The sequence below is a fragment of the Pelophylax lessonae genome (assembly GCF_965119305.1).
Source record: "Pelophylax lessonae genome assembly, chromosome: 9".
NCBI lineage: Eukaryota > Metazoa > Chordata > Amphibia > Anura > Ranidae > Pelophylax > Pelophylax lessonae.
The window spans coordinates 53377921-53403439 of NC_138776.1; the positions used below are offsets into that span (position 1 = coordinate 53377921).

General features: G+C 46.3%; 1 protein-coding gene across 1 annotated transcript in view; it reads right to left on the reverse strand.

Moving 5' to 3' along the window:
* Positions 1–24689, reverse strand: part of ABLIM1 (actin binding LIM protein 1) — a 415530-nt gene extending 390841 nt beyond the window's left edge. Inside the window, exon 1 of the mRNA XM_082267949.1 lies at positions 24428–24689. Coding sequence (XP_082124075.1) covers positions 24428–24674 — 247 coding nt within the window. The 5' untranslated portion in view covers positions 24675–24689. The remainder of the gene's footprint in view (positions 1–24427) is intronic.
* Positions 24690–25519: the final 830 nt, after the last annotated feature.

Genomic DNA, 25519 nt, shown 5'->3' on the forward strand with positions numbered 1-25519 from the left:
TAACTATCCCCCCCAAGGATGCTGGCAGCCTCTTGGCACAGTGTCATTATCTGTTAGATTACAGACAGCTGGCGGCCAACCACACTATAACAACCAATGACTTTGTGCGTCCCGAAGGCTCAAGATACATAGGGCACACATTGAGGACTAAGAGCCCCCGTGTCACCCACCCGAGGCGTCCGTCGTATTGGCTTATCTTACAAGATATTTTTGTTCTGGCATGAATTATTTTAGAGATACAACAATTTGTATATTGCTGTATACTAGCAAGTCTAGATACGATATATACAAAGTCACACATAAATGAGTTGGACTGTCAGCATTTAGATTCCATTCACACAAAAGCGTTAAAATTGCAAAAAAGGGGCACCATGAACACCGATTGGTCGATGGATGTGTGTGAGGCCACATAAGATCCGATTCAGTCATACGAATCGGATATGGTTTATATAGGATGGTGATAATACAGGAAGGATATATATCACCAGATCTTTGTACATTGCAATGTGTATGGTGTGACTGTTAACTTGAATATCAGGTTCTCACAATCAGATTGTGAAGTTGGTATCTTTAGAGTTGCATAGACTTTTGTTGCATTTCAGATGCAAAATATACCACAAACATAGACAAAGGTATGAAATTGGTATCTTTAAAGTTTATATCTGCAGGGTCGTTTTATATATACAGTGCAGGAATGGTGGGAACCCCTCTTATTGGGCACAACAGGTGTGCAGGCCTAGGAACTCAGTGCAGAGATGGTGGAAACCCTCATAATGGGCTCAGCAGGTGTGCAGACCTGGGAACTCAGTGCAGAGATGGTGGAAACCCTCATAATGGGCTCAGCAGGTGTGAAGACCTGGGAACTCAGTGCAGAGATGGTGGAAACCCTCATAATGGGCTCAGCAGGTGTGCAGACCTGGGAACTCAGTGCAGAGATGGTGGAAACCCTCATAATGGGCTCGGCAGGTGTGCAGACCTGGAAATTTACCATAGGGATGTTGGGAATTCCTCATAAGGCTATCAACAGATGTGCAGACCTGGGAACTCCCTCCAAAGATCTCACCAACAGAGATACTGAACAGACTGTCAGGTAGTCTAGCACAGTGGTTGCCAACCTTTCAGGCCTCACGGACCACAAAACTCACAATTTTAAAACCCGCAGACCACTAACATGAATTTCACATGTTTTATACACGCAATGCTCCAGCTCTTTGCCCCCCTCCCCCTGGATCACACTGCTGCCTTATACGCACAATGCTCACGCTTTCTGCCCCCTCCCCCTGGATCACACTGCTGCCTTATACACACAATTCTCTGGCTCTCTGCTTCCCCCCTCGATCACACTGCTGCCTTATACACAATGCTCCAGCTCTTTGATGCCGCCCCCCCCCCAATCACACTGCTGCCTTATACACAATGCTCCAGCTCTTTGCTGCCGCCCCCCCCCCCCCCCCATCACACTGCTGCCTTATACACATTGCTTTGGCTCTCTGCCCCCTCCCCCTGGATCACACTGATGTCTTATACACAATGCTGCGGCTCTCTGCCCAAACCCAATCCCCACCCCCCTGACCCCCAGCACTCTGCATCACATCCCTGCCTTACACAGACTCATCATTAGATCTCGCCTCCTTATCCAGGCATGTGTCCGAGCTCCGTACTCCCTCCCACAGTCTGTGGTCAGCACTGCCATAGGAAATCCCCTCCTTCTTCACCTCCCACTCTTTGCACTACTCCCAGTGCCTCCCTCTGAGTTCACAGGAGCCATTGGTTATCAATAAACGCTGACAGTATTGACTGTTAGAGCGCATTGAGAATGACACTGGAATCAAGCTTGGGCAGTATACATCCATCAAAATGTTTATCTGCGGCAGAACCCCTGGGGACCACCAAAATGTTCTCGTGGACAGTCAGTAGTGCACACACCACTGGTTGGCGACCACTGGTCCAGCACACCAGAAACTCCAGTATTTTTAAATGTTACAATAACTGGAAACAAAACAATAAAAAAAGCACCATTGGGTTCAAATGACGATTGTATACACTTTTACAGCAAGGTGTGCCTTTTTGTGTAATGAAATTGGAATAAGATATGGTCCTCTTTCCCATTGGAGGATTGGATGATATGCAGAATCTATACAAACATACACATTACAGAGTACATCAAACACAGCATCCAGCACAGGACTGGGCCCAGGTTATAAGGACACCTGGTTATTTTTAGTCTCTCTGGAGGATGAAACTGAGGAATTCAATCTAATAATAGATCAGCCTCTGCAATGGAAGCACCGCATCTCCCTGGCTACAAAGACTCAAAGATACCCCCCTCTGTACAGAATTACACCCCCCCCCCCTAAACTGCAAGGGAACACACAATTGCGAATCCTCCATTGCAGATAATCTCATCCTCCCCCCATCTCCAACACTGCACCTCCCCCCCCCCCGAACCCCCACTGAACCCCCACTTCACTGCCCCCACCTGCATGGCAAGTCACAATGTGTTGTGCAGTACACAGAGGCACAACTCCAGACTGGTCTTTTCACAGACACTGACCCCCAACTAAAAGACAGAAGACTCAATTCACAAAGCTTCAGCACAGAGGTAAGGATCTTTATTTTAGTCACACCACCCACCATCATTTTCACATCTTATTGGATTTAACTGAAAATAACTGTCACTTATTTTAAATAGGAATCCTTTTCCTGGTGAGTTATCTTTGTGAACTGAGCCTCACCCCACACTTCGAGACCCCCGACTCTCCAGGGGTCAGCAGTCCTGATGGCGGTGTACAGAAGATGATTGGTTGCTAAAGCATCAGAAGACATAGGAGGAGCATTACAACCAACGAGCAGGCAGTCTGCCTTCCCTTAGGAAGGGTTTAATGACCTGATATAAATGCAGGATCGGCTTTGCCCCGTCCTCCAAATCAAACTTGCCAAATTTATTACAGGCCTCCAATGCTAGGAAAGTTTTCACTGCCCCGGGGTGTTACATTAGCTTCAGTGCTGGCAGAGTCTGACAAAGGCCTTCTGACAAGGATAGCAATGATCTACCCTAAGGCTCCCAACACATTGACTCGTCCTGTAACCCTAACACTAACCCTCCCTATAACCCTAACACTAACCCTCCCTGCAACCCTATTACATATCCTTCTGTAACATTAACACTAATCTTCACTGTAACCCTAACACTAACCCTCCCTGCAACCCTATTACATATCTTTCTGGAACATTAACACTAATCTTCGATGTAACACTAACCCCCTGTAACCCTAACACTAATATTTCCTATAACCCTAACACTAACCCTCCCTGCAACCCTATTACACATCCTTATGTAACATTACCACTAATCTTCGATGTAACACTAACCCCCTGTAACCCTGACACTAATATTCCCTATAACCCTAACACTAACCCTCCCTGCAACCCTATTACATATCCTTCTGTAACATTAACACTAATCTTCACTGTAACCCTAACACTAACCCTCCCTGCAACCCTATTACATATCCTTCTGTAACATTACCACTAATCTTCGATGTAACACTAACCCCCTGTAACCCTAACACTAATAATCCCTATAACCCTAACACTAACCCTCCCTACAACCCTATTACACATCCTTATGTAACATTAACACTAATCTTCACTGTAACCCTAACACTAACCCCTGTAACCTTAGCACTAACCCCCTGTAACCCTAACACTAATCCTCCTTATAACCCTAACACTAACCCTCCCTGCAACCCTATTACACATCCTTCTGCAACATGAAAAATCATCTTTACTATAACCCTCACACTAACCCTCCCTGTAACCCTAACACTAACCCCCTGTAACCCTAACACTATCCATCCCTGCAACCCTATTAGATATGCTTCTGTAACATTAACACTAATCTTTGCTGAAACCCTAACAATAGCCCCCTGTAAGCCTAACATTAACCTTCCCTGCAACCCTATTAGATATCCTTCCGTAACACTAACACTAATCCTTGCTGTAACCCTAACACTAACCCTCCATGCAACCCTCAAACTAACCACCTGTAATCCCTAAATCAACCCTTCCCAGCAATCCAAACACTAACCCTTCTGGAACCCCAACACTAACCCTCCCTGTACCCTTAACACTAAACCTCCCTTTAATCCTACAATTAACTGGTATGTAATCCTAATACTAAACTTTCCCATAATCCTGAAACAAACTTTCCTCATAAATCGAACACTAACACTCCCTGTAACCTAACACCAAACCTTCTGTAAACCCAACACTAACCCTCTGTGTAACCCTAACAACAATCCTTACATTAACCCTCCCTGTTACATCAAACAATAAGGCTCCCTGTAAACCCCAAAACTAATAATCCCTATAACGCTAATGCTATATCCAACACCAACCATCCCTGTAACTCTAACACTGACCCTTCTATAAACCCAGCACTAAACATTTCTGTAACCTTAACACTAACCCTCTGTAACCCTATGAACAATCCTTACACTAATCCTCCCTGTTACCCCAAACAATACCATTCCCTATAACCTCCAAATAAATCATCTATATAACCCTAACACTAACCCTTGCTGTTATCCTCAACCCATAACAGGAACCCTCCCCATGACCCGATGTGATCTTGGATTAGGACGCACATGCTCAGCTGTAAGGTCCTGCACAAATGTCAAGCTTGGGACTGGATGCCAATTTCTCTCTATGGTTAGGCCTGACAGGCAGCGGGTACAGGCAGAGAGGAGATCAGAGCGGACATGGACACGGCGGGTGCAGGCAGAGAGGAGATCAGAGCGGACATGGACACGGCGGGTGCAGGCAGAGAGGAGATCAGAGCGGACATGGACACGGCGGGTGCAGGCAGAGAGGAGATCAGAGCGGACATGGACATGGCAGGTGCAGGCAGAGAGGAGATCAGAGCGGACATGGACACGGCGGGTGCAGTCAGAAAGGAGATCAGATCGGACATGGACACGACGGGTGCAGGCAGAGAGGAGATCAGAGCGGACATGGACACGGTGGGTGCAGGCAGAGAGGAGATCAGAGCGGACATGGACACGGCGGGTGCAGGCAGAAAGGAGATCAGATCGGACATGGACAGGGCAGGTGCAGGCAGAGAGGAGATCAGAGCGGACATGGACACGGTGGGTGCAGGCAGAGAGGAGATCAGAGCGGACATGGACACGGCGGGTGCAGGCAGAGAGGAGATCAGAGCGGACATGGACACAGCGGGTGCAGGCAGAGAGGAGATCAGAGCGGACATGGACACGGCGGGTGCAGGCAGAGAGGAGATCAGAGCGGACATGGACACGGCGGGTGCAGGCAGAGAGGAGATCAGAGCGGACATGGACACGGCGGGTGCAGGCAGAGAGGAGATCAGAGTGGACATGGACAGGGCGGGTGCAGGCAGAGAGGAGATCAGAGCGGGCATGGACACGGCAGGTGCAGGCAGAGAGGAGATCAGAGTGGACACGGCACACGGCGGGTGCAGGCAGAGAGGAGATCAGAGCGGACGTGGACATGGCGGGTGCAGGCAGAGAGGAAATCAGAGCAGACATGGACAGGGCGGGTGCAGGCAGAGAGGAGATCAGAGCGGACATGGACACGGCGGGTGCAGGCAGAGAGGAGATCAGAGCAGACATGGACAGGGCGGGTGCAGGCAGAGAGGAGATCAGAGCGGACATGGACACGGCGGGTGCAGGCAGAGAGGAGATCAGAGCGGACATGGACACGGCGGGTGCAGGCAGAGAGAAGATCAGAGCGGACATGGACACGGCGGGTGCAGGCAGAGAGGAGATCAGAGCGGACATGGACATGGCAGGTGCAGGCAGAGAGGAGATCAGAGCGGACATGGACACGGCGGGTGCAGGCAGAGAGGAGATCAGAGCGGACATGGACACGGCGGGTGCAGGCAGAGAGGAAATCAGAGTGGACATGGACACGGCGGGTGCAGGCAGAGAGGAGATCAGAGCGGACATGGACACAGCGGGTTCAGGCAGAGAGGAGATCAGAGCGGACATGGACACGGTGGGTGCAGGCAGAGAGGAGATCAGAGCGGACATGGAAACGGCGGGTGCAGGCAGAGAGGAGATCAGAGCGGACATGGACACAGCGGGTGCAGGCAGAGAGGAGATCAGAGCGGACATGGACACGGCGGGTGCAGGCAGAGAGGAGATCAGAGCGGACATGGACACGGCGGGTGCAGGCAGAGAGGAAATCAGAGTGGACATGGCCACGGCGGGTGCAGGCAGAGAGGAAATCAGTGCGGACATTGACACGGCGGGTGCAGGCAGAGGAGGAGATCAGAGTGGACATGGACACGGCGGGTGCAGGCAGAGAGGAGATCAGAGCAGACATGGACACCACATTGCTGTGCACAGAGGGATCCCCGCTGGCCATACACTAGTAGAATTTCTTTGAAATCTATTCAGGACGTCGAAATCTACATTTGTTTTTCACCACAGCGACAAGCAGGATGCATTTTACTAAGACTTTGTTCATACATGCAGCTTAGGGGGGGGGGGGGGGGGGGTGGTAAAACCAGGTGGTTGTGCTGCAGTTTTACTGCCCTCAATTATCTGCTTGAATCTGGGCATGTGGCTGCTCAGGAGTCTACCATTCCGCATAAAAAAATTGAACAGCATGTTGCATATGGCGAGCTAACGGCTGCCAAACGCAACCAATGCAAGTCAATAGAACCATGCTGCGACTGCCCCTCAACTGCGTGCCAGCGATTGCATGATCCAATCAGGTGGTGAGTAGGCAAAATAGGGCCTCATCATTGCCTGCCAACTTCTCTCTGAAGAGCGATCCAACATGGATTGTTCTTCAGAGTGAGCTGCACATGTGAATGAATCCTTACCTTGTACATGTTTTTTGGGAAACGCCATTCATTCCAAAATCAAATGGTGAAAATAAACAAAATGTGGAAGTATTCTTGAATGATGTTCCTCCATTAATGGAATGTACTGAGAAATTTATGAATGTTCATTCGTTATAATGTTATAATAGGATAGTTTATCCAGATAGGTGGGGGGGGGGGCAGGTACCCCATCCCCAGCACAGGTTCATTCATCCTTTCAATGTTCCATTCTCATACATAATATAAATAAAGATTTCATGTTGCTGCTTCTATTCCTGTATCCCCCCGAGCGTTCCCCGTATCACGCAGAGCAAAACACGACTTTGGGAAATGTACAGAATTTCCGGGAGGCAGCGGGGACACGGTACAAAGAGATCAGGAGGGGTTACAGAGGGAGAATTCAGGAGCGGAATTTGGATTGATACATTATTTAAAGTGCAGCTTCTTCTGAGAAATGACATCAGGCGGTGCAGGGAGTGCTGGAGGAATTAAAGGAATAAATCTGCAATTGATTGGAACGCTATAAAGAGAAATCACAATGACTGCAATGCAGGATGAGCCATCGCCCAGAGGACGGGCCATGAAAAGACATGCGTGGAGAATTATTGTATGACATCTGTCTGTCTGTCTTATAGGATTATTATATTATGTATTTACTGTATTGATATAATACCCCATGGATTACCGTGGATTTCACAGAGCCATTCACATACATCACTGCGCCAGAGGAGCTTACACTCTAATGTCCCACCACAGTACCACACCATTATTATGTTTTTATATGGCTCGGACATATTCCGCAGGGCTGTACAGAGAACCTGGAGCTGGTCTCTGCACCATAAGAGCTTACACTCTAAAGTCCCACCAAAGTCACGTACTGTTTTTTGTTTAATATAAATTTTTAATAAATATTTCTTACCACCTATTCATAAAAACATCTATACTTAGTGTAGCACTGCCCCCTAGAGCAGTGGTTCTCAACTCCGGTCCTCGGGACCCACCAACAGGCCAGGTTTGCAAGATAACTAAATTACATCACAGGTGATCCCATTTGCTGCTCTGTGATTGCAGTATTCTAGTCTGCATCTCCCCAAGGTAATACTTAAAATCTGGCCTGTTAGTGGGTCCCGAGGACCGGAATTGAGAACCACTGCTCTAGAGGACTGCTGGATATTACACTTTAGGCATTCCCCTGGGTTACCCGTAGCAACTGTTTGCAGAAAACTTAACACTTTAAAGCCCCGTACACACGTGCAGATTGTCGGCCGAACGATCGGCCGTCTTTTGTCCCCTGGCTGTCGTGTCCGCTGAAAAGTGCAAAAGACTGCACACGAATTTTGTCCGCCGACTGCAGAAGTGATGTCATGTGATGGTTAACTTTCCGTGTGTTTTTTCTTTTCTGAGCATGCCCAGTCTTGCAAATCTGCTGTCTGTCGGCCGAATTCTGTACTGACTGGCGAACAATCGGCCGTTCTGGTGTCGGCATACAAAAATGTTAATGCTTGCACGACAGATTCTGTTCGGCCGAAAGTGCACTGTCGGCTGTCGGAAGCATCATACTAACAAGCCAAAAATCGGCCAATCGGTCGTCGGCCGAATCTTTTCGGCTGACAATCTGCACGTGTGTACGGGGCTTCAGTTCTTGGCTCAGTCAAAATCATTCCAGGAGTTGTTGTTTTTGTGGTTTTATGTAACCGCTTAAAGACCGCTCGCCGCATTTATACTGCCGCAGGAAGCTGCTTCTGAGCAAACCGCCGTAGGTATACATCGGTCACGCGCCTGCATCGCGATCCCACCCCGCTCGTCATCGGGGACTCCGATGCACGAGGCAGGCGGCTCTGATTGCTGCCTGACACCTGCAATCGTTCCCCATGTTCAAGGGGTTAAATGTAAGCCTAGGGGCGTGTTTACTAACTGTGGGAGGGGTTGGGCTTTTGAAATGATCACAGAGACCGGTGATCCTATATAGAAGGATCACAGGCGCTCTGTGATTATTTCAGAGAGAAGAACGGTCGGCTGTGTTTACAACAGCTGACCGTCCTTCTCTCTCTGTGGGGAGCGATCGCGGGTGGCCGACGGCAATCGCGGTCGCCTGCCCCGTGCATCGGAGTCCCCGCCGACGAGTGAGGGCGGGAGCGCGCCGCCCCCCAGCACCAGGCGCGTGACCGACGTACCTATACAGCGGTTCGCGCAGGAGGGGCTGCCTGCCGCAGTTAACCTGCGGCGGGCGGTCCTTAAGTGGTTAAACCAGGTATTGGTAGTTTTGGCAGTGTGGGCGGTGCCAAGTCCTGCTGGAAAATGAAATCAGCATCTCCATAAAGCTGGTCAGCAGAGGGAAGCATGAAGTGCTCTAGAATTTCCTGGTAGAGGGCTGCGCTGACTTTGGACTTGATAAAACAGAGTGGACCAACACCAGCAGATTACATGGCTCCCCAAATCATCACTGACTGTGAAAACTTCACACTGGACCTCATGCAACTTGGATTCTATGACTCTCCACTCCAGACTCTGGCACTTTGATTTCCAAATTAAATGCAAAACTTTCCACAGTCAGTGAAATGACTGTGTGACACATTCCACAGTGCTGCACAGAGAACGCTGAGCCAGTCACATCTGTCTCTGAACCAAAGGAGCTTACACTTCAATATCTTCCCGTATGAGAATCATATCCAAAATGATTCTCATACGGGAACAGAATGAACAATTTTAATTCACTATGTACCATTTTCGCCCGTTTTTCTTATGTGAAAAATCAGAAACGATACACTGCACATGATCAGAAACAATAAACAACAAAAAAAGCCTTTGTCGTACGAGAATTCTCACGCAAATTTTCCTTCATCGGTTCCGAATTGCTGTGAAACAATGAGGAAAATCGGATGATCATTTGCCCGATTTTCTTATAGTGTGTGCTTTACATACTGTATATATTACGTATATGCTTTACAGTAAGTCCAAATAACAACATGGATGTAGTGGGGACCATGATGCTTATTCTTGGCTGGTGGCCAAAAAGCCAGAGAGGTCAAATGACAGCCAGACAACTAGCATTTTCAAAAGACATTCAAAAATTGTAGCCCACTGGCTTCTTTCAAAGTGGTTGTAAACCGTTACATATAACCGGTGAAGTGATTGACCTCAGGTGATATACAGAGATTAAATAAATCCTCCTACATAAATTGTACCTGTCTCTCTGCAGCTATCTCTTCTCTACATCCATTCAAAGTACTGAATTTATAAAGCTTGTCTGAGAGTTTAAAAAAAAGGGGGCGGAGAGATAATATGACACTGTGCAGATCTCAGTGAGGAGAGCTCTGAGAGCTGATTGGAGGGAAGAGACAGGAACAGAGCTGAGACTGTCAATCACAGTCACCATTTTTCTCGTTGTCAGAAAAACTTGTCAGAAGTGACTCATGCTTATAACACAGGAACAAAGCAGAAGACAGAAATGACACTTAGTGTTCGTAATTGAGACAAGTAAATGCTATAGAGGGATATTCTTTGTTCATATTTCATGTCTGAGGTTTACAACCTCTTTAAGGGACCTATTCATTTAAAATGTTCAGTGACTCAGCTTTTTCTTTTCCTCCCCCCAAGAATTTATCTGAAACGTAAGTCAAGTGAGATCACCCTTTCTACACGTGAAATGTGACAGCGTGCCCCTGTGTCTCCCTGTGCCGCTGCCTTTATCCTCTTACCCAACGCTGACCTGTGTCACCTCGGATAATTCCTCAATGATCTAAAGATAGTTCTGCCACGTCTTCTTTTCCTGTACCACGTCATATCACTCTCACTAGTAAACACTCAGCCACTCCATTCAGCACCAGGACGTGGGTGTCTGCACTGCCCGCAGTGTTAAAGAAGGACACTATATATATATATATATATATATATATATATATATATATGAGACCAAAGAGAGCCTGTATACGAGGAATCCGGGGTTTGACAAGATCTGTGATAGACCGATTTTAAATATCATTTTAAATCCACCATAAAAGGAAGATATCTACAGTGCCTTGAAAAAGTATTCATACCCCTTGAAATTTTCCACATTTTGTCATGGTACAACCAAAAACGTAAATGTATTTAGTTGGGAATTTTTTCGTAATAGACCAACACAAAGTGGCACATAATTGTGAAGTGGAAGGAAAATGATAAATGGTTTTCAACATTTTTTACAAATAAATGTGAAAATTGTGGCCTGCATTTGTATTCAGCCCCCTGAGTCAATACTTTGTAGAACCCCCTTTCCCTGCAATTACAGCTGCACGTTTTTTTGGGTAGGTCTTTACCAGCTTTGCACATCTAGAGAGGGAAATTTTGGCCCATTCTTGCAAAATAGCTCAGGCTCTGTCAGATTGGATGGATAGCATTTGTGAACAGCAATTTTCAAGTCTTGCCACAGATTCTCAATTGGATTTAGGTCTGCACTAAGACTGGGCCATTCTAACATATGAATATGCTCTGATGTAAACCATCCCATTGTAGCTCTGGCTGTATGTTTAGGATTTTTGTTCTTCTGGAAGGTGAAGTCCCAAGACTTTTGCAGACTCTAACAGGTTTTCTTCTAAGATTGCCCTGTATTTGGCTCCATCCATCCTCCCATCAACTCTGACCAGCTTCCCTGTCCTTGCTGAAGAAAAGCATCCCCACAAAATGATGCTGTCACCACCATGTTTCATGGTGGGGATGGTGTGTTAGGGTGATGTGCGGTGTTAGTTTTCTGTCACACACATAGCGTTTTGCTTTTAGGCCAAAAAGTTCAATTTTGGTCTCAACTGACCAGAGCACCTTCTTCCACATGTTTGCTGTGTACCCCGCATGGCTTCTTGCAAACTGCAAATAGGACTTCTTATGACTTTCTTTCAACAATGGCTTTCTTCTTGCCACTCTTCCATAAAGGGCAGATTTGCGGAGTGCACGACTAATAGTTGTCACTCAAGCGTGGCGATGCTGTTGTGTTTGTCTCTATATTTATACATTGTGCGTACCCTACTGTGAATAAACTGTGTTTATATTGGTGGTAGCACACAGTTTATTCACAGTAGGGTACAATGTATAAGTATAGAGGAAAAGAAAAACTCAACAGCATCATCATGCACGAGCTGGCAAACATGATGATGTCACGGCGAGGCTCCTTCCGGCGCATTTCACAGATGAACTTCTTCAGGGGACAGGAGTGGGTAGTCTAGTCATGACGTCATCACGCTCGCTGCCTTGAGTGTGATGATGCTGTTGTGTTTGTCTCTATACTTATACATTGTGAGTACCCTACTGTGAAAAAACTGTGTTTTATACTATAGGTCATAAACAATGTGACTCGTTTTAGTTCTCTCCTTTTGGCGGTGTATCAACACCAATATAAAACGCAGTTTATTCACAGCAGGGTACTCACAATGTATAAGTATGGAGACAAACACAACAGCATCACCACGCTCGAGATGGTGAGCGTAAGGACGTCAACGCTAGGCTCCTCCCGACACCTTTCTTTACAAAAGAATGTCTTCAAGGGACAGGACTGGGGAGCCTAGCCATGACGTCATCACGTTCACTGACTCAAGCGTTTGTCTCTGTACTTTTACATTGTGAGTACCCTAATGTGAAAAAAACGTTGTTTTCTACTGGAGGTAACGCAAAATGTTTTTGTTCTTTCCCTTTAGTGGGTTACACTGAGACTTATATTGTCAAGGATTGGCGGTCATCTTTGCATAATGAGCTGGAGAGTGTTGGAAAGAGATGATTTATGTTACCATATGCGCTGAGGACCTCTTATAGCATAGAAGTCTATTACTTCTGCTAACTCGCTGAGGGTGTGGGAGCACCCAGATAAACACCAAAATGTAGTGAATTGGTCACAGCATTTTTACCATTTTCCTTGGCATTAACTTTTGGCATGGACTTTTAATTATTTATTGTAATGCATCATTGATTTATACATAATTTAAGCAATTTACTATTTATCGATTTATTTGAGCATCATCATGTATATTTAATTGGATATCAATTTTCAGATAGTATTTAAAGGAATAGAGCACTTATTTATGTTTTTCAGGTTGATATTACCCCCAATTTTTCTGGTGTATAGTTATTGTACTATAATGAAAGAGTTCCGAAATATGTTGTTTTAAGTTGAACTTTCCGTTTAAATAGAGTAAGGGAGGGTTATAACCCCTGTCAGATTTTTTTTTTCTTTTTGCCATCTGTGTCCCATTGGGGAGGATTCCCATCACTTCCTGTCCCACAGCCAGATCAGGGAGTAAGAGGAAATGCCTCCAAAGTGAGGGAATCCCCATTGTCCCAGTTAGAAAGTTTTCCCTTGATTCCTTTTCTAGTTAAAACCAACAATTTCAGATTTTATTTCACTTTCGGTGAGAACAGTAAACATGACAAACAGAAAGGGGGAATCTCTTTAACAGGGGCACAGATCCCTCACTTATCCTTCATCCTCCCATCCAAAAAGAATAAAAAAAGGTTTGCCTTTAGCTATAATTTAACCACTTGACCTCCGGAAGATTTAATCCCCTTCATGACCAGGCAATTTTTTGCTATACAGCACTGCGTTACTTTAACTAACATTTGAAAGGTCATGCAATGCTGTACATCAGGGGTGGGGAATCTTTTTTCTGCCAAGGGCCATTTGGGTATTTATAAAATCATTTGGGGGCCGTACAAAATTATCAACCTAAAAATTAGCCTGTTATATTTGGTCAAACATTTAATTAACTCACCCCTAATTAGATGGCTGCAACTGCTTCTCTTTGGTAAAGTTTGTGATGTTAGCTGGTATTGATGATGTTGCTACTCGCAACTGGTTTTCCAGGTTTGCGTCAGTCAGTCTGGAGCGCAGTCGACTTTTTGTGGTGGTAAGTTTTGAAAGGACTGCTGGCGGGTACTGCTGGTTGGTACTACTGGTGGGTATAGCTGGCTGGTACTGCTGGTTGGTACAGCTGGCTTGTTACTGCTGGTGGGTACAGCTGACTGGTACTGCTGTGGGTACTGCTTGCTCTGGCTGGTACTGCTGTGGGTACTGCTGGTTCTGCTGTGGATATTGCTGGCTCTGGATGGTACTGCTGCCTCTGGCTGGTACTGCTGGTTTTGCTGTGGGTACTGCTGGCTCTGGCTGGTAATGCTGTGGTTACAGCTGGCTCTGGCTGGTACTGTTGTGAGTACTGCTGGCTGGTACCGCTGTGGGTACTGCTCGCATACGGCCCCCGAACCTTAGGTTCCCCACCCCTGCTGTACATAAATGAAATTGCTGTCCTTTTTTCCCACAAATAGGGCTTTCTTTTGGAGGTAATTGATCACCTCTGGGTTTTTTATTTTTTGCGTCATAAATAATAAAAGACTGACAATTTTGGGAAAAAAACAAACAATGTTTTTACATTCCGCTATAAAACATATCCAATAAAACATTTAAAAATTCTAATTTCTTCATAAATTTAGGCCAATATGTATTCTGCTACATATTTTTGGTAAAAAAAAAATCCCAATAAGCGTATATTGATTGGCTTGCGCAAAAGTTATAGCGTGTACAAACTATGGTATATATACTGGAATTTTTTTCATAGGAGTAATGGCGGCGATCAGCGACTTATAGATATTGTAGCAGACAAACTGGCACTAACTGACACTTTGTGGGAACCAGTGACACTAATACAATAATCAGTGCTAAATATGCACTGTCACTGACTGGAACTCCACGGTCTCACGTTCCCGACGCACGTTTCGTCAGACGCGTGATCCCCTGATGACGTCAGCGCGTCTGACGAAACGTGCGCCGGGAACGTGAGACCGTGGAGTTCCGGGTTGGTGATACGCAGGAACAGAGGAGCGTCCCGTACACCGAACCCATGCTGCATTTACCCCATGAAGGCATTCTGTATATGATGTTTGAGTAAGTGCATTTCTATTAATAAACCCCAATATTAGAACATACTACACTATCGGAGTTTCCTTATCTTTTTCCCCATACCATACCACCCTGGAAATACTTGGAGTTCCTTGTGCGAGCTGAGCCATATTAAGGGACCTGAAGGATAGCTTGGAGGCATTTGTGGACCTTATATGCTGTTTTAGACCCCCTGTAATTAAGGGGTCCACCAGCTTCGGTAAGAAGTATTTACCCTGAGCACTGGGTGGAGAAAGTCCCTATGGTGGAGGTCCCTCACTTGAAGCTAAAGTGATTTTCAGTCATTGCTGAGAGATCCGTATTGCACTGGGCACTTTAAGGACTGTTGATATATTTCACTAAGGACTTTTTCACAACATATATATTTATTTATCTATTTATTCATATATATTTATTCACTAGTATATATATATTTATTTATTTATATGTTTATGCACACAAGCACTTTTTTGGTTGTGTTTTAAGTGTTTAAGCGCAATATATTCACCCTTTTTCACCTTTATTTCATTGATGAGTTTTGCATATGGTATATGAATTGATTTTGTGTGCACCCCTGGTCCCCCCCCCCCCCCCCTCCACCACTGTGCTCCCTCCCCTCTCCTGCCGGCTGCTGCAGGAGATATGTCACAATAGAGAACCAGGAAGGGGTCAGTAAATATGTAATTTACCAGCTCCTTCCTTTTCTGAATGGACAGAGTAATAGTCAGTGACATTGTAAAATAAAAAAAATTAAAGAATGATAAAAAATAATACAATTAAAATACCAAAAAATAAAAACTACTGACACCAGTGGGTGAACTTCCAGGATTGCAAAGGTCACACTTGCAACCGGGCCCTGACATTCCACTACTGTGGGAAGTCCCCAAGATGGCAGGAAGGGGGCCCACTGAGGAACTTGTGAAAGGGTCCCGCTGCGGGACTGTAATAAAGGGCCCCGCAACGAGAGTAAAGGGCCCCAGGGTCAGTGGGAAGAGCCCCGGGCTTGAAGGGAAGGGCCCCGGCCAGGGGTCCAGGGGGCCCTTCATGGTTTCTTGCACCGGGGCCCTGAAGGTTCTAGTTACGCCTCTGACTTCCTGGTTTCCATGCCTAGGCAAATTATGTCATACATCGCAGGAGTTTTCAGGAGAGGAGGGAAGGTTTTCAGCTCAGTCTATGCCTGAGCTAAGAGCAGATGGATTCCAGGAAGTAAATGATACATGAATCATCTACCCTTACTCAAGATGGCCATGACCAGAAATGCTAGGGGGTGTTTTTCAAAATGATTTCTCAGCAAAATAAAGCATGGGGACGAGGATGAATGGGGGAAGATTGCTTTGAATATTACAAATGAATTAAGGCTCCATTCACATATAGGCATTTCAGATCGCAGCGATTCTGCCCGCGATCCCGAACCATTGCTCGTCCGATTCCTGACACTTGCCATGGCACCACAAATGCGGCGCGATTTTGCCACGATTGTCACCCAACGAATCGCAGTAAATCCGTGCAAACAGAATCGCGGGATGCCTGTCGCCCAAAAGAACTTCTGGGGCATCCTGCGATTCTGTTTGCGCGATTTTCCTGCAATTTGTCAGGTGACAATCGCTGCAAAATCGCACCGCATTTGGGATGCCATTGCAAGCCACGGGAATCGCACGGGCGTCCCACGACTTGCAATGGTTTGGGTTTGCGGGCAGAATTGCGGCAACCATCCGAAAACGCCTATATGTGAGTGGAGCCTAAATAGCATTTTTGGGTTGTGGTGATCAGAAGCAGTGCAGTTCTACTTTAATGGTGTATGATTTATTACAGAGCTGCATTCATTTGTGTCTTTTATATCTACCAAGAGATCAGCTTTAATACTAAACAATGGCATTCATTCATTCAATGACATTTGGAAGAATTCACATCACTCGTCCTCAGGGAATGAACACGTGGCAGGAATAGTGGCCAGGCTGGGTTTTGGTAGGGCTGGATAAAGGCTGAAGGACAATAATTGGATGGTGGATGGAAATGATGGAAGACTCACCAACCATTCATATACAAGGCCAATTTATAAAAATCCTTTCCCCTTTCACCGCATCATAGTACACTACATTATGAAAGTTCTAAATGGAAAGTTGTGGCTTCAGAGAAAAACAATGAAAAGTAGACTTTTCATTAGGCTTAGGCAAAAACAAAACAAAAAAAAACAAAAAAACAAGAAAACAGAAATACACAAAATAAAGAATAGAAATAAAAAAAAAAAAATGAAAACACTAAGGCTCCGTTCACATGTGAGCGTATGGATCGCGGGCAGAACCGCTGCGGTTCCGCCCGCGATCCGGAGATTTATTGCAAATCGCGGGACGCCTAGCGTTGCCCGTTGATCTGCAATAGCCCCCCAAACGCCGAGCGATGTTGCCGTGATTTCCGCGTGCCGAATCGCGGCAACATCGCGCAAACAAAATCGCGGGACGCAATACGCTCCAAAGAAGTACAAGAGCTTCTTTGGAGCGTATTGCGTCCCGCGATTTTGTTTGCGCGATGTTGCCGCGATTCGGCAGGCGGAAATCGCGGCAACATCGCTCGGCGTTTGGGGGGCTATTGCAAATCAACGGGCAACGCTAGGCGTCCCGCGATTTGCAATAATCTCCGGATCGCGGGCGGAACCGCGGCGGTTCTGCCCGCGATCCAAAGGCTGACATGTGAATGCAGCCTAAGAGCCCATTCATACCAGAAACTGCACATAACTGCGTGTTTTTGACTGTATATTTACATGCATTTGAAGTGCGCTTGAATGCATTTTGCATGCGTCTTGCGCTGCATTTAGTACTACATTTGCAGTGCCTTTTGCTGTACATTTTTGGGCTTGGCTTTCTTGGAATAAGGTGTTACTAAACCCAGGACCCTGCATTCACTATACTTGGTCTCCCACAGTACACAGAACATGGAAAAGCAATCACAGTAACATAGTAGTTAAAGCGGCAGTATACTTTCCATTTTAACCACTTTAAGACCGGAAGGGCTCTTTCACACGGCCGCTCCGCTTGTCCGCAAATCATCCTATTTTTTTGCGGATGATTTGCGGACATAATGTAAGTGAATGGCACTGCGGATGTCAGCGGAATACCATCCACTGACACCCGATTTTCCTCCTTTCAGTTCTGTTACGTTTTTTGGAACGGAACAGAACCCTATTTTTTCATCCGTTCAAAAAACGGAAAGGAAGGAAAATCGGATGTCAGCGGTGTCATCCGCTGACATCCGCAATGCCCATAGACTTACATTATGTCCGCATATCATCCGCAAACGTATGGGATGATATGCGGGCATACGGAGCGTATGACACAAATGTCATCCGCTCCGTGAAAAAAAAATGTCCCGCAGCGGAGTGGCCATCTGAAAGAGCCCGAAGGATTTGCCCCCTTAATGACCAGGCCCTATTTTGCGATTCGGCACTGCGTTACTTTAACGGACAATTGCGCGGTCGTGCAACACTGAATCCAAATAAAATTGACTTCCTTTTTTTCCTAAAAATAGAGCTTTCTTTTGGTGGTATTTGATCACCTGTGGGATTTTTATTTTTTGCGTTCTAAACAAAAAAAGAGCGACAATTCTGAAAAAAAAAAAAACAATATTTTTCACATTCTGCTATATAACTTTCCCAAAAAAAAACAAATTAAAAATCGAAATGTTTAAGGCCCCATTCACACTAGTGCGACTTGTCCCGCGATTTTGGACCGCAAAATCGCATGACAAGTCGATTTCCATTATTTTCAATAGCCCCCTTCACATCAGTGCGTTTTGAAGTCGCACCGACTTCAAAGTAGTTCCTGCACTACTTTGCCACGATTTTAATGCGATTTCATGTCCATAGACCTCAATGTAAACCCTCCAAAAACGCATGCAAATCGCACATGAATAATACAGACGCGATTTCAGCGCAACTTCTGTCCGTCTTTGTATCTCAATGCTAAACACAAGCACCTTTTTGACCCTTGCCCCACCCAATCCTAAAGTTGCACAAAAGTCGTAATGACCACAAATCGCATCTAAATCACGTCAAAATCGCAGTACAATCGCCGTAAAATCGCGTCTACAAATCGCGGTAAAATCGCACGACTTTTCAGTCAATATGGTGTGAAAGGGGCCTTAACATTTTAGGCCAATTTGTTTTCTGCTACATATTTTTGGTAAATAAAATCGCAATAAGCATATTTTGATTGGTTTGCGCAAAAGTTATTGTGTTTACTATCTACGGAAATGATTTGTCATTTTTATTGTTTTTTTTTTTCTTTTTTTACTAGTAATGGCGGCGATCTGCCTTTTTTTTTTTTTTTTTTTGAGGGACTGCGACATTGCGGTGGACAGATCGGACCCCTAACTAACATTTTTGACACTTTTGGGGGGACCAGTGACATTACTACAGTAATCAGTGCTAAAAATATGCACTGTTACTGTAATAATGACACTGGTAGCCAGTAGCGGACATCAAGTTGGGGAGTGGCCGATCGGCCTCCTAAACCCCCCCCCTCTCTGATCTCTCCTATTCAGTGGGGATCCCCCCCATCCTTCCATCCATCCCCCTATTTCCATCCCTTCCCCCAGTATGATGGAATCGCCTGGGTGAACAGAGAGCAGAATATCATCATGTATAAACAAAAATCTAGCCTGGACTAGACACAATAGACAGCGAAGGTAATGGGAAATATTGTGGGGGAACTATCGATTATAGATAGATTATATTAGCTAAACCTTTGCTGTCATTCTATGGAATGTTTACAATGATTTTAAGTGCACCCAGCAAGCATTTTTATCCGTTTTTTATCCATTTTTAGTATTTGTTTATGGTAGTATTTGTTTATGGTGGTTTTTATCCAGATTATTTTATTGTTGCACCGTTTTCCTTGTTGCACTGTTTCTATGCATATATATTTTAATTTCACGTATATATTCTAGCATTTGTATTGCACTTGCATGATCAATGTATGCCACTGTATATTACTAATGATGCCACAGAAGTGGGTGGGGTGGTGCTCCAGTCACTCCCCCCGGGGGAGGGACACTCCCATTTGGGGGTGGTGGCTGGGTCACTACCTCACTACTTAAATCAAAGAGACAGTCATGACACAGTGGCTCTGAGGAAGAGGCTATGCCTCGAAACGCGTCAGTCATCTCATCGGTCATGGACGATTATATGGACTAAACACGGACAATTGAGCAAATCAGCTTGACACGCCTTATGTTTATCTACGTCTGTGAGTAGCCATTTTTTAATGTTATTTAAATAAAGCCTTTTATTGAGGATAATGCGCTAGGTCGGTGCGCCCTTTCTTTGTTCTTTTTGCTTGTAGTACCGGTGGACGACCCCAGTCCGTTAAGGGCAGCAAGACAGTAGCCATCTAAGAAGCCATTTGTCAGTCCCGTGAGGAGTGTGGTTGAGGGGCTTGGATACCAAGCGCAGGAGAAGGGTGGTTTCACCTTATTGTTTTTTTGGAGTAGCGGACAGTCACGCTGTCCCTGACTCGCAGTGCCTGTGTGTTGCTGCTGCTGGCTGCGCTGCATCACTGGGAACCCTCATAATGAGCACAGCAGGTGTGCAGACCCGAGAACTCAGCACAGGGATGGTGGGAACCTCTCATAATGGGCACAGCAGGTGTACAAACCTGGGAACTCAGCACAGGGATGATCGGAGCCCCTCATAATGGGCACAGCAGGTGTACAAACCTGGGAACTCAGCACAGGGATGGTGGGAACCCCTCGAAATGGGCACAGCAGGTGTGCAAACATGAGAACTCCGCACAGGGATGGTGGGAACCCCTCATAATGGGCACAGCAGGTGTGCAGACCTGGGAAATCAGCACAGGGATGGTGGGAACACCTCATAATGGGCACAGCAGGTGTGCAAACATGAGAACTCCGCACAGGGATGGTGGGAACACCTCATAATGGGCACAGCAGGTGTACAGACCTGGGAACTCAGCACAGGGATCCCAGTACAGATCTGGGAAATAGAAGATGTAACTAGTAGCACCCCTGAGACAAGAAGAAACTAGAAGGTGATTTATCTCTCCAGCATCCACCAAACACTGTAATACCAGTTCTGGGTGGACTGACCCTTTAAAGCGGTAGTATCCCGCTTTTTTACACTTTTACCTACAGGTAAGCCTATAATAAGGCTTACCTGTAGGTACAATTAATATCTCCTAAACCGGCACGGTTTAGGAGATATTTGCAGTGCATGCAGCCGCTCACGCGAGCGGCACATGCGCTCTGAAGGTCCGGGGGGACCTTCAGTTTTGCTTGCCGGAAAATCACTCCTGCGCGCATGCGCGGGAGTGACGTCATCGCGGCTCCGGCCAATCACCGCGCCGGAGCCGCCAAACCCGGAAGAGACAGCGAGGGATCATGGAAGCGCCCGCAGCGATGTCCGGGGGTCCGTGTCGGGGCTTCGTTCTAAGGTAAGTAATACATAATGAGCTAGTATGCGATGCATACTAGCTCATTGTGCCTTTGTCTTGCAGGTTTTTTTTTTTTTGCGATTTTGGGTTTACAACCGCTTTAAATTGAGCTGCAGCATTTTCTGAATGTATTGATTCTGCGCAGCGTCAGAATATTCTATTTGTTTACATTCAGCAGCTCGGGTACGGGGACAGATCCTCATTTTTGCCCTTGTGCACATCTTCCTCCATTGCCAACATTCCGTCATAATCTGTCAGTTTTTTTTCCCCCCGCTGCCTATTTTTAGAACTTGTGCGCAAATTTGTTTAATATTGTGCGCCCCCAAAAGAATTTGAGCAGCAGCCACCACTGGTTCCCACCATCCCTGCACGGAGTTCCTGGCTCTGTACATCTGCTGTGCTCAATAGGAGGGACTTCCATCATTCCTGTAAAAAAAAACTAGGATGGAGATCTCATTCTTATGGATTTCCCAAGACACATAGAAAGCAAGTAAGGCCTCATGTGCATTGCTGCCCCTAAACATTTGTTTAGGAGCCTTTCCGTTTTTGCCAAAGCTTCTAAACTCAACTCAAAAAAAGCCTAGATGGGTGATTTACTAACACTGTAGAGTGCAAAATCTGGTGCAGCTCTGCATGGTAGCCAATCAACTTCTAACTTCAGTTTGTTAAACACGATCAGATTATCAGACGAATAATCGTCCGTTTTTTGTTGCATGCTAGTCTCATATCGAAAGTGAAGAGGTTACTCAACGTACGAAAATTCTCGTACAACAGAATACAACTTCGGAATTGATATAATGTGTTGATTTGTTTTGTAATGTATTCTTTCGTTTCGTCTTGCCCTTATGATTTTTTTGAACGAATTAAACGAAAATCAGACGATGTGTGATCCGATAATCGGGCCGATCGGTTGCCGTACGAAATTCTACTTCTGATTATCATGTGTATGGGCCTTTAGGCTACGTTCACATGTGGGCGTAGCAGATCACGGGCAGAATCACTGCAATTCTGCCCACGATCCAGAAATCATTGCAAATCGCAGGACGCCTGTGCGTTGCCCGTGATTTGCAATGGCACCCCAAACGCTGTGCGATGTTGTCACGATTTCCGCCTGCCGAATCGTGGTAAGATCGCGCAAACAAAATCGCGGAACGCATGATGCCCAAAAGAAGCTCTTGTACCTTTTTTGGGCGTCGTACGTGTCCCAATTTTACTGCAATTCGGCAAGCGGAAATCGCGGCAACATCGCACATCGTTTGGGGTGCCATTGCAAATGACGGGCAACGCACAGGCGTCCTGCGATTTGCATTGATTTCCGGATCGCGGGCAGAATCGCTGTGATTCTGCCCATGATCCGCTGCGCCCACATATGAACGTAGCCTTAGGCTTTGACAATACAAACTGGAAGCTGATTGGTTTTTCTGCAGAGTTGCACCAGATTTTGCACTCTCCAGTTTTAGTCCCGGTTCACATGAGTGCGATGACAGACATCGCATGTGATTCGGAGCGCACTGCTCTGAAAATCACATGCGATGTCTGTGCGATGCAAATTCAGCCATACAGATTGTATGGTTGAATTTGCATCAGATTCAGACAGAACTCGCACAGGACCCTTTTTTGGGTCTGCAGCAGAATCGGATTGCATGGCTGTTCACACCTATGCGATCCGATTCATGTCCGAATTGTCAGTTCGCACTGCGATATGCGAACTGATCTGGGGGTGCTGTTGACTTTGTATTTTTTTCGTTTGATTGGTCCCCCTTGGGTGGGATTTTATGGGGCATGAGAAAAAGGGATCATTTAAAATTAATACATTTTATTATACAATATAAAATATACTGTAAAGACATAAAATCAATATGATATAAAGCTTGCTTGTACAACCATAATCTACATGACTGGTTGCCAGGAGTAAACCCGGTGACTGAATACAAGGAGCAAAACTCATCTTTCCTGTTACCTCTGTATTGACGCCCCCAGTGATTCGCATATGGCAGTGAGAACTGCCTGCAATTTGAATGCGATGCGGGAACCCGCAGTGGATTTGCAGGGTTCCCGCATTGCATATATGTGAACCGGCACTTAGTAAGTTAACCCCGATGTCCATTCACACTGAGCTTTTAACAGAGTTTAGGATCTGCAGAGTTTAGGGGCAGTTAAATGTCACTTTCCTGAACGCAGAAGAATCATGTTCAGGAGAGGAACATTTTGGCAAAGAAAAGTGAACAAAAAACGTGCGTAAACGCTTGGGTGTTTATTCATTTCTATGGCCAGTGCTCTGGCCAATGAAAAGAATAAATGTCCAAGTGCTAAATGCGAGGAAACGCGGAACTGCCGTGTTTAGCGTTTTTCTGCTGTCGATACAGGTAACGTCTAGGCAGTCCTTTAAGTGGCCCAAAAGAGGTGCCGGTACTATTATAGTCTATACATTTTTTTGACCCCCCCCACCCCACATCAGGGTCCCCACAGAGCATGCATCCCCCCCCCCCCCTGGCCTGGGCTGGGACTCCGGAGCAGGGGGACTCACTGGTGGTGACTGGTCTGGCTCTGGAGTGGGAAATATTCTTGAGGGGGGGGGGGGCAATTGAGGGCGCAGATGTCCAAAATGAGCGTACTGGTACGCTAAGGCGCACGGAGAGGTGGCGGTATGATCAAGAGCCATATTTGGAAGTGGCGGTACTGAGTACCAGTGCATACCGGCCCACTTAAAGCACTGCATCTAGGGGAGTTCCAGTGTACATGTAACCTAAGGGATCTTTCACACGGTTCGCCTCCGTAGGCGGATCCGTGTTGCTCAGCGGGGATCGATCCGCGATCCCCGCTAAGCCGGCGGATGACAGCTCCTTCTCCGCTTGCAGTGCGGAGAGGGAGGTGTCACAGCCCCAGCTGCTCTCTATGGGGGATCGGATGAGAGCGGACCGCCTGTCCGCTCTCATCCGATCCGATCCGATTCCTGGACGGATGAAAAAATAGGGTTTCCATGCGTCCGGATTTCACGGACAGGATCGGATGCGGATGGCAGCGGGTGTCAGCGGAGGTGTCTCCGCTGACACCCGCTGCCCCATAGAGCTGCATGGAGGATCTGATCAGATCCGCCTAAAAAACTGACAGGCGGATCTGATCGGATCGCCCGTGTGCAAGAGCCCTAACTCATCTCTAAAAGACTGAAACATCACTTTTAACAGAAGCAACCCTCATCCATGACTGTACCCACTGGTGACTCACCCAGGCCGGAGGGCAGGCTGGACAGCTCCTCACACAGGTAGTAATCGTCCGGGTTCAGGAAGGGCATGTGCTGCATCATGGTCTGCTTTGGGATGAGATACAAGACCTCAGCGATCTCCCCATCCTCGATGATGGACATCCTCTTCACCACATTTCCCGGCTTGTTCTTACAGGGCTGAGCATCCTTGCTGCGGCCGGACGAGCAGAGCCGTCCCAGGGCGTTCAGACCGCGGGGGAAGGACGGCATGGCTGGGTGTTAGGCCTCAGGAGAGGAAATCTGCTCTAAACACAATGGTTGGTGGCCAATTACCCCACAGGCAACGGAAGAATATAAGCATAGTAACACCGCTATGGTATAGGTGTGATAAAATAATCCAGAAGCATAAATTAGCCGCAGAAAAGGGCTGTCGTCCTGGTAGCAGCGACGCCGCGGACTGCAGACAGTGAAGAAGCTATATATCGTTCCTGCTGGACCAGGGAGATTAAGGCGAGATATATTTACTGAGATTAACAAGAGAAGATTACCAGCGGAGCCCGGGTCAGCTGAGCCCCCTCAAACACACCCATCCAACCTCGTCCTGATAGACACCCCCCCCCCCCCAGTCTGGTCCCCTTTCTGGGGAAAGTCTGGATATTGGTGACATTACATAATAAGATTATTGAGAAACATCTTAAAAACAATATCCGTCAAGAAAAGGGATTTATACAGCGGGCCAAATGCATAATCCATTTCACGGCACAAGGGGAAAAAAAAAGAAAATCTAAACGTCGGCGGATTAAAACCTTCCAGTTACAAATGCATTAAAATAAAAAAAAATATTGTAATAAGCTAATAAAGTTCTAATCCTGCGGACAGAGCGGAGTTCTGGGGTTTTATGTTAAAGCGGAGTTCCCGGCTCATGCCAGGGCGCTTTCACACAGTTCAAAGACAACCCCTGTATAAGGGCTCATTTCAATTTTTGCATCATGGTAATCGAGAGCAACTCACGCAACAATAAAAAGAATGGCACCCCCAATGCACTAAGGCAATGCCTTGGGTTGCAGCCATGTTTCGAATTACGAAAAAAAGAGTCATGCATGATTTTTACCATG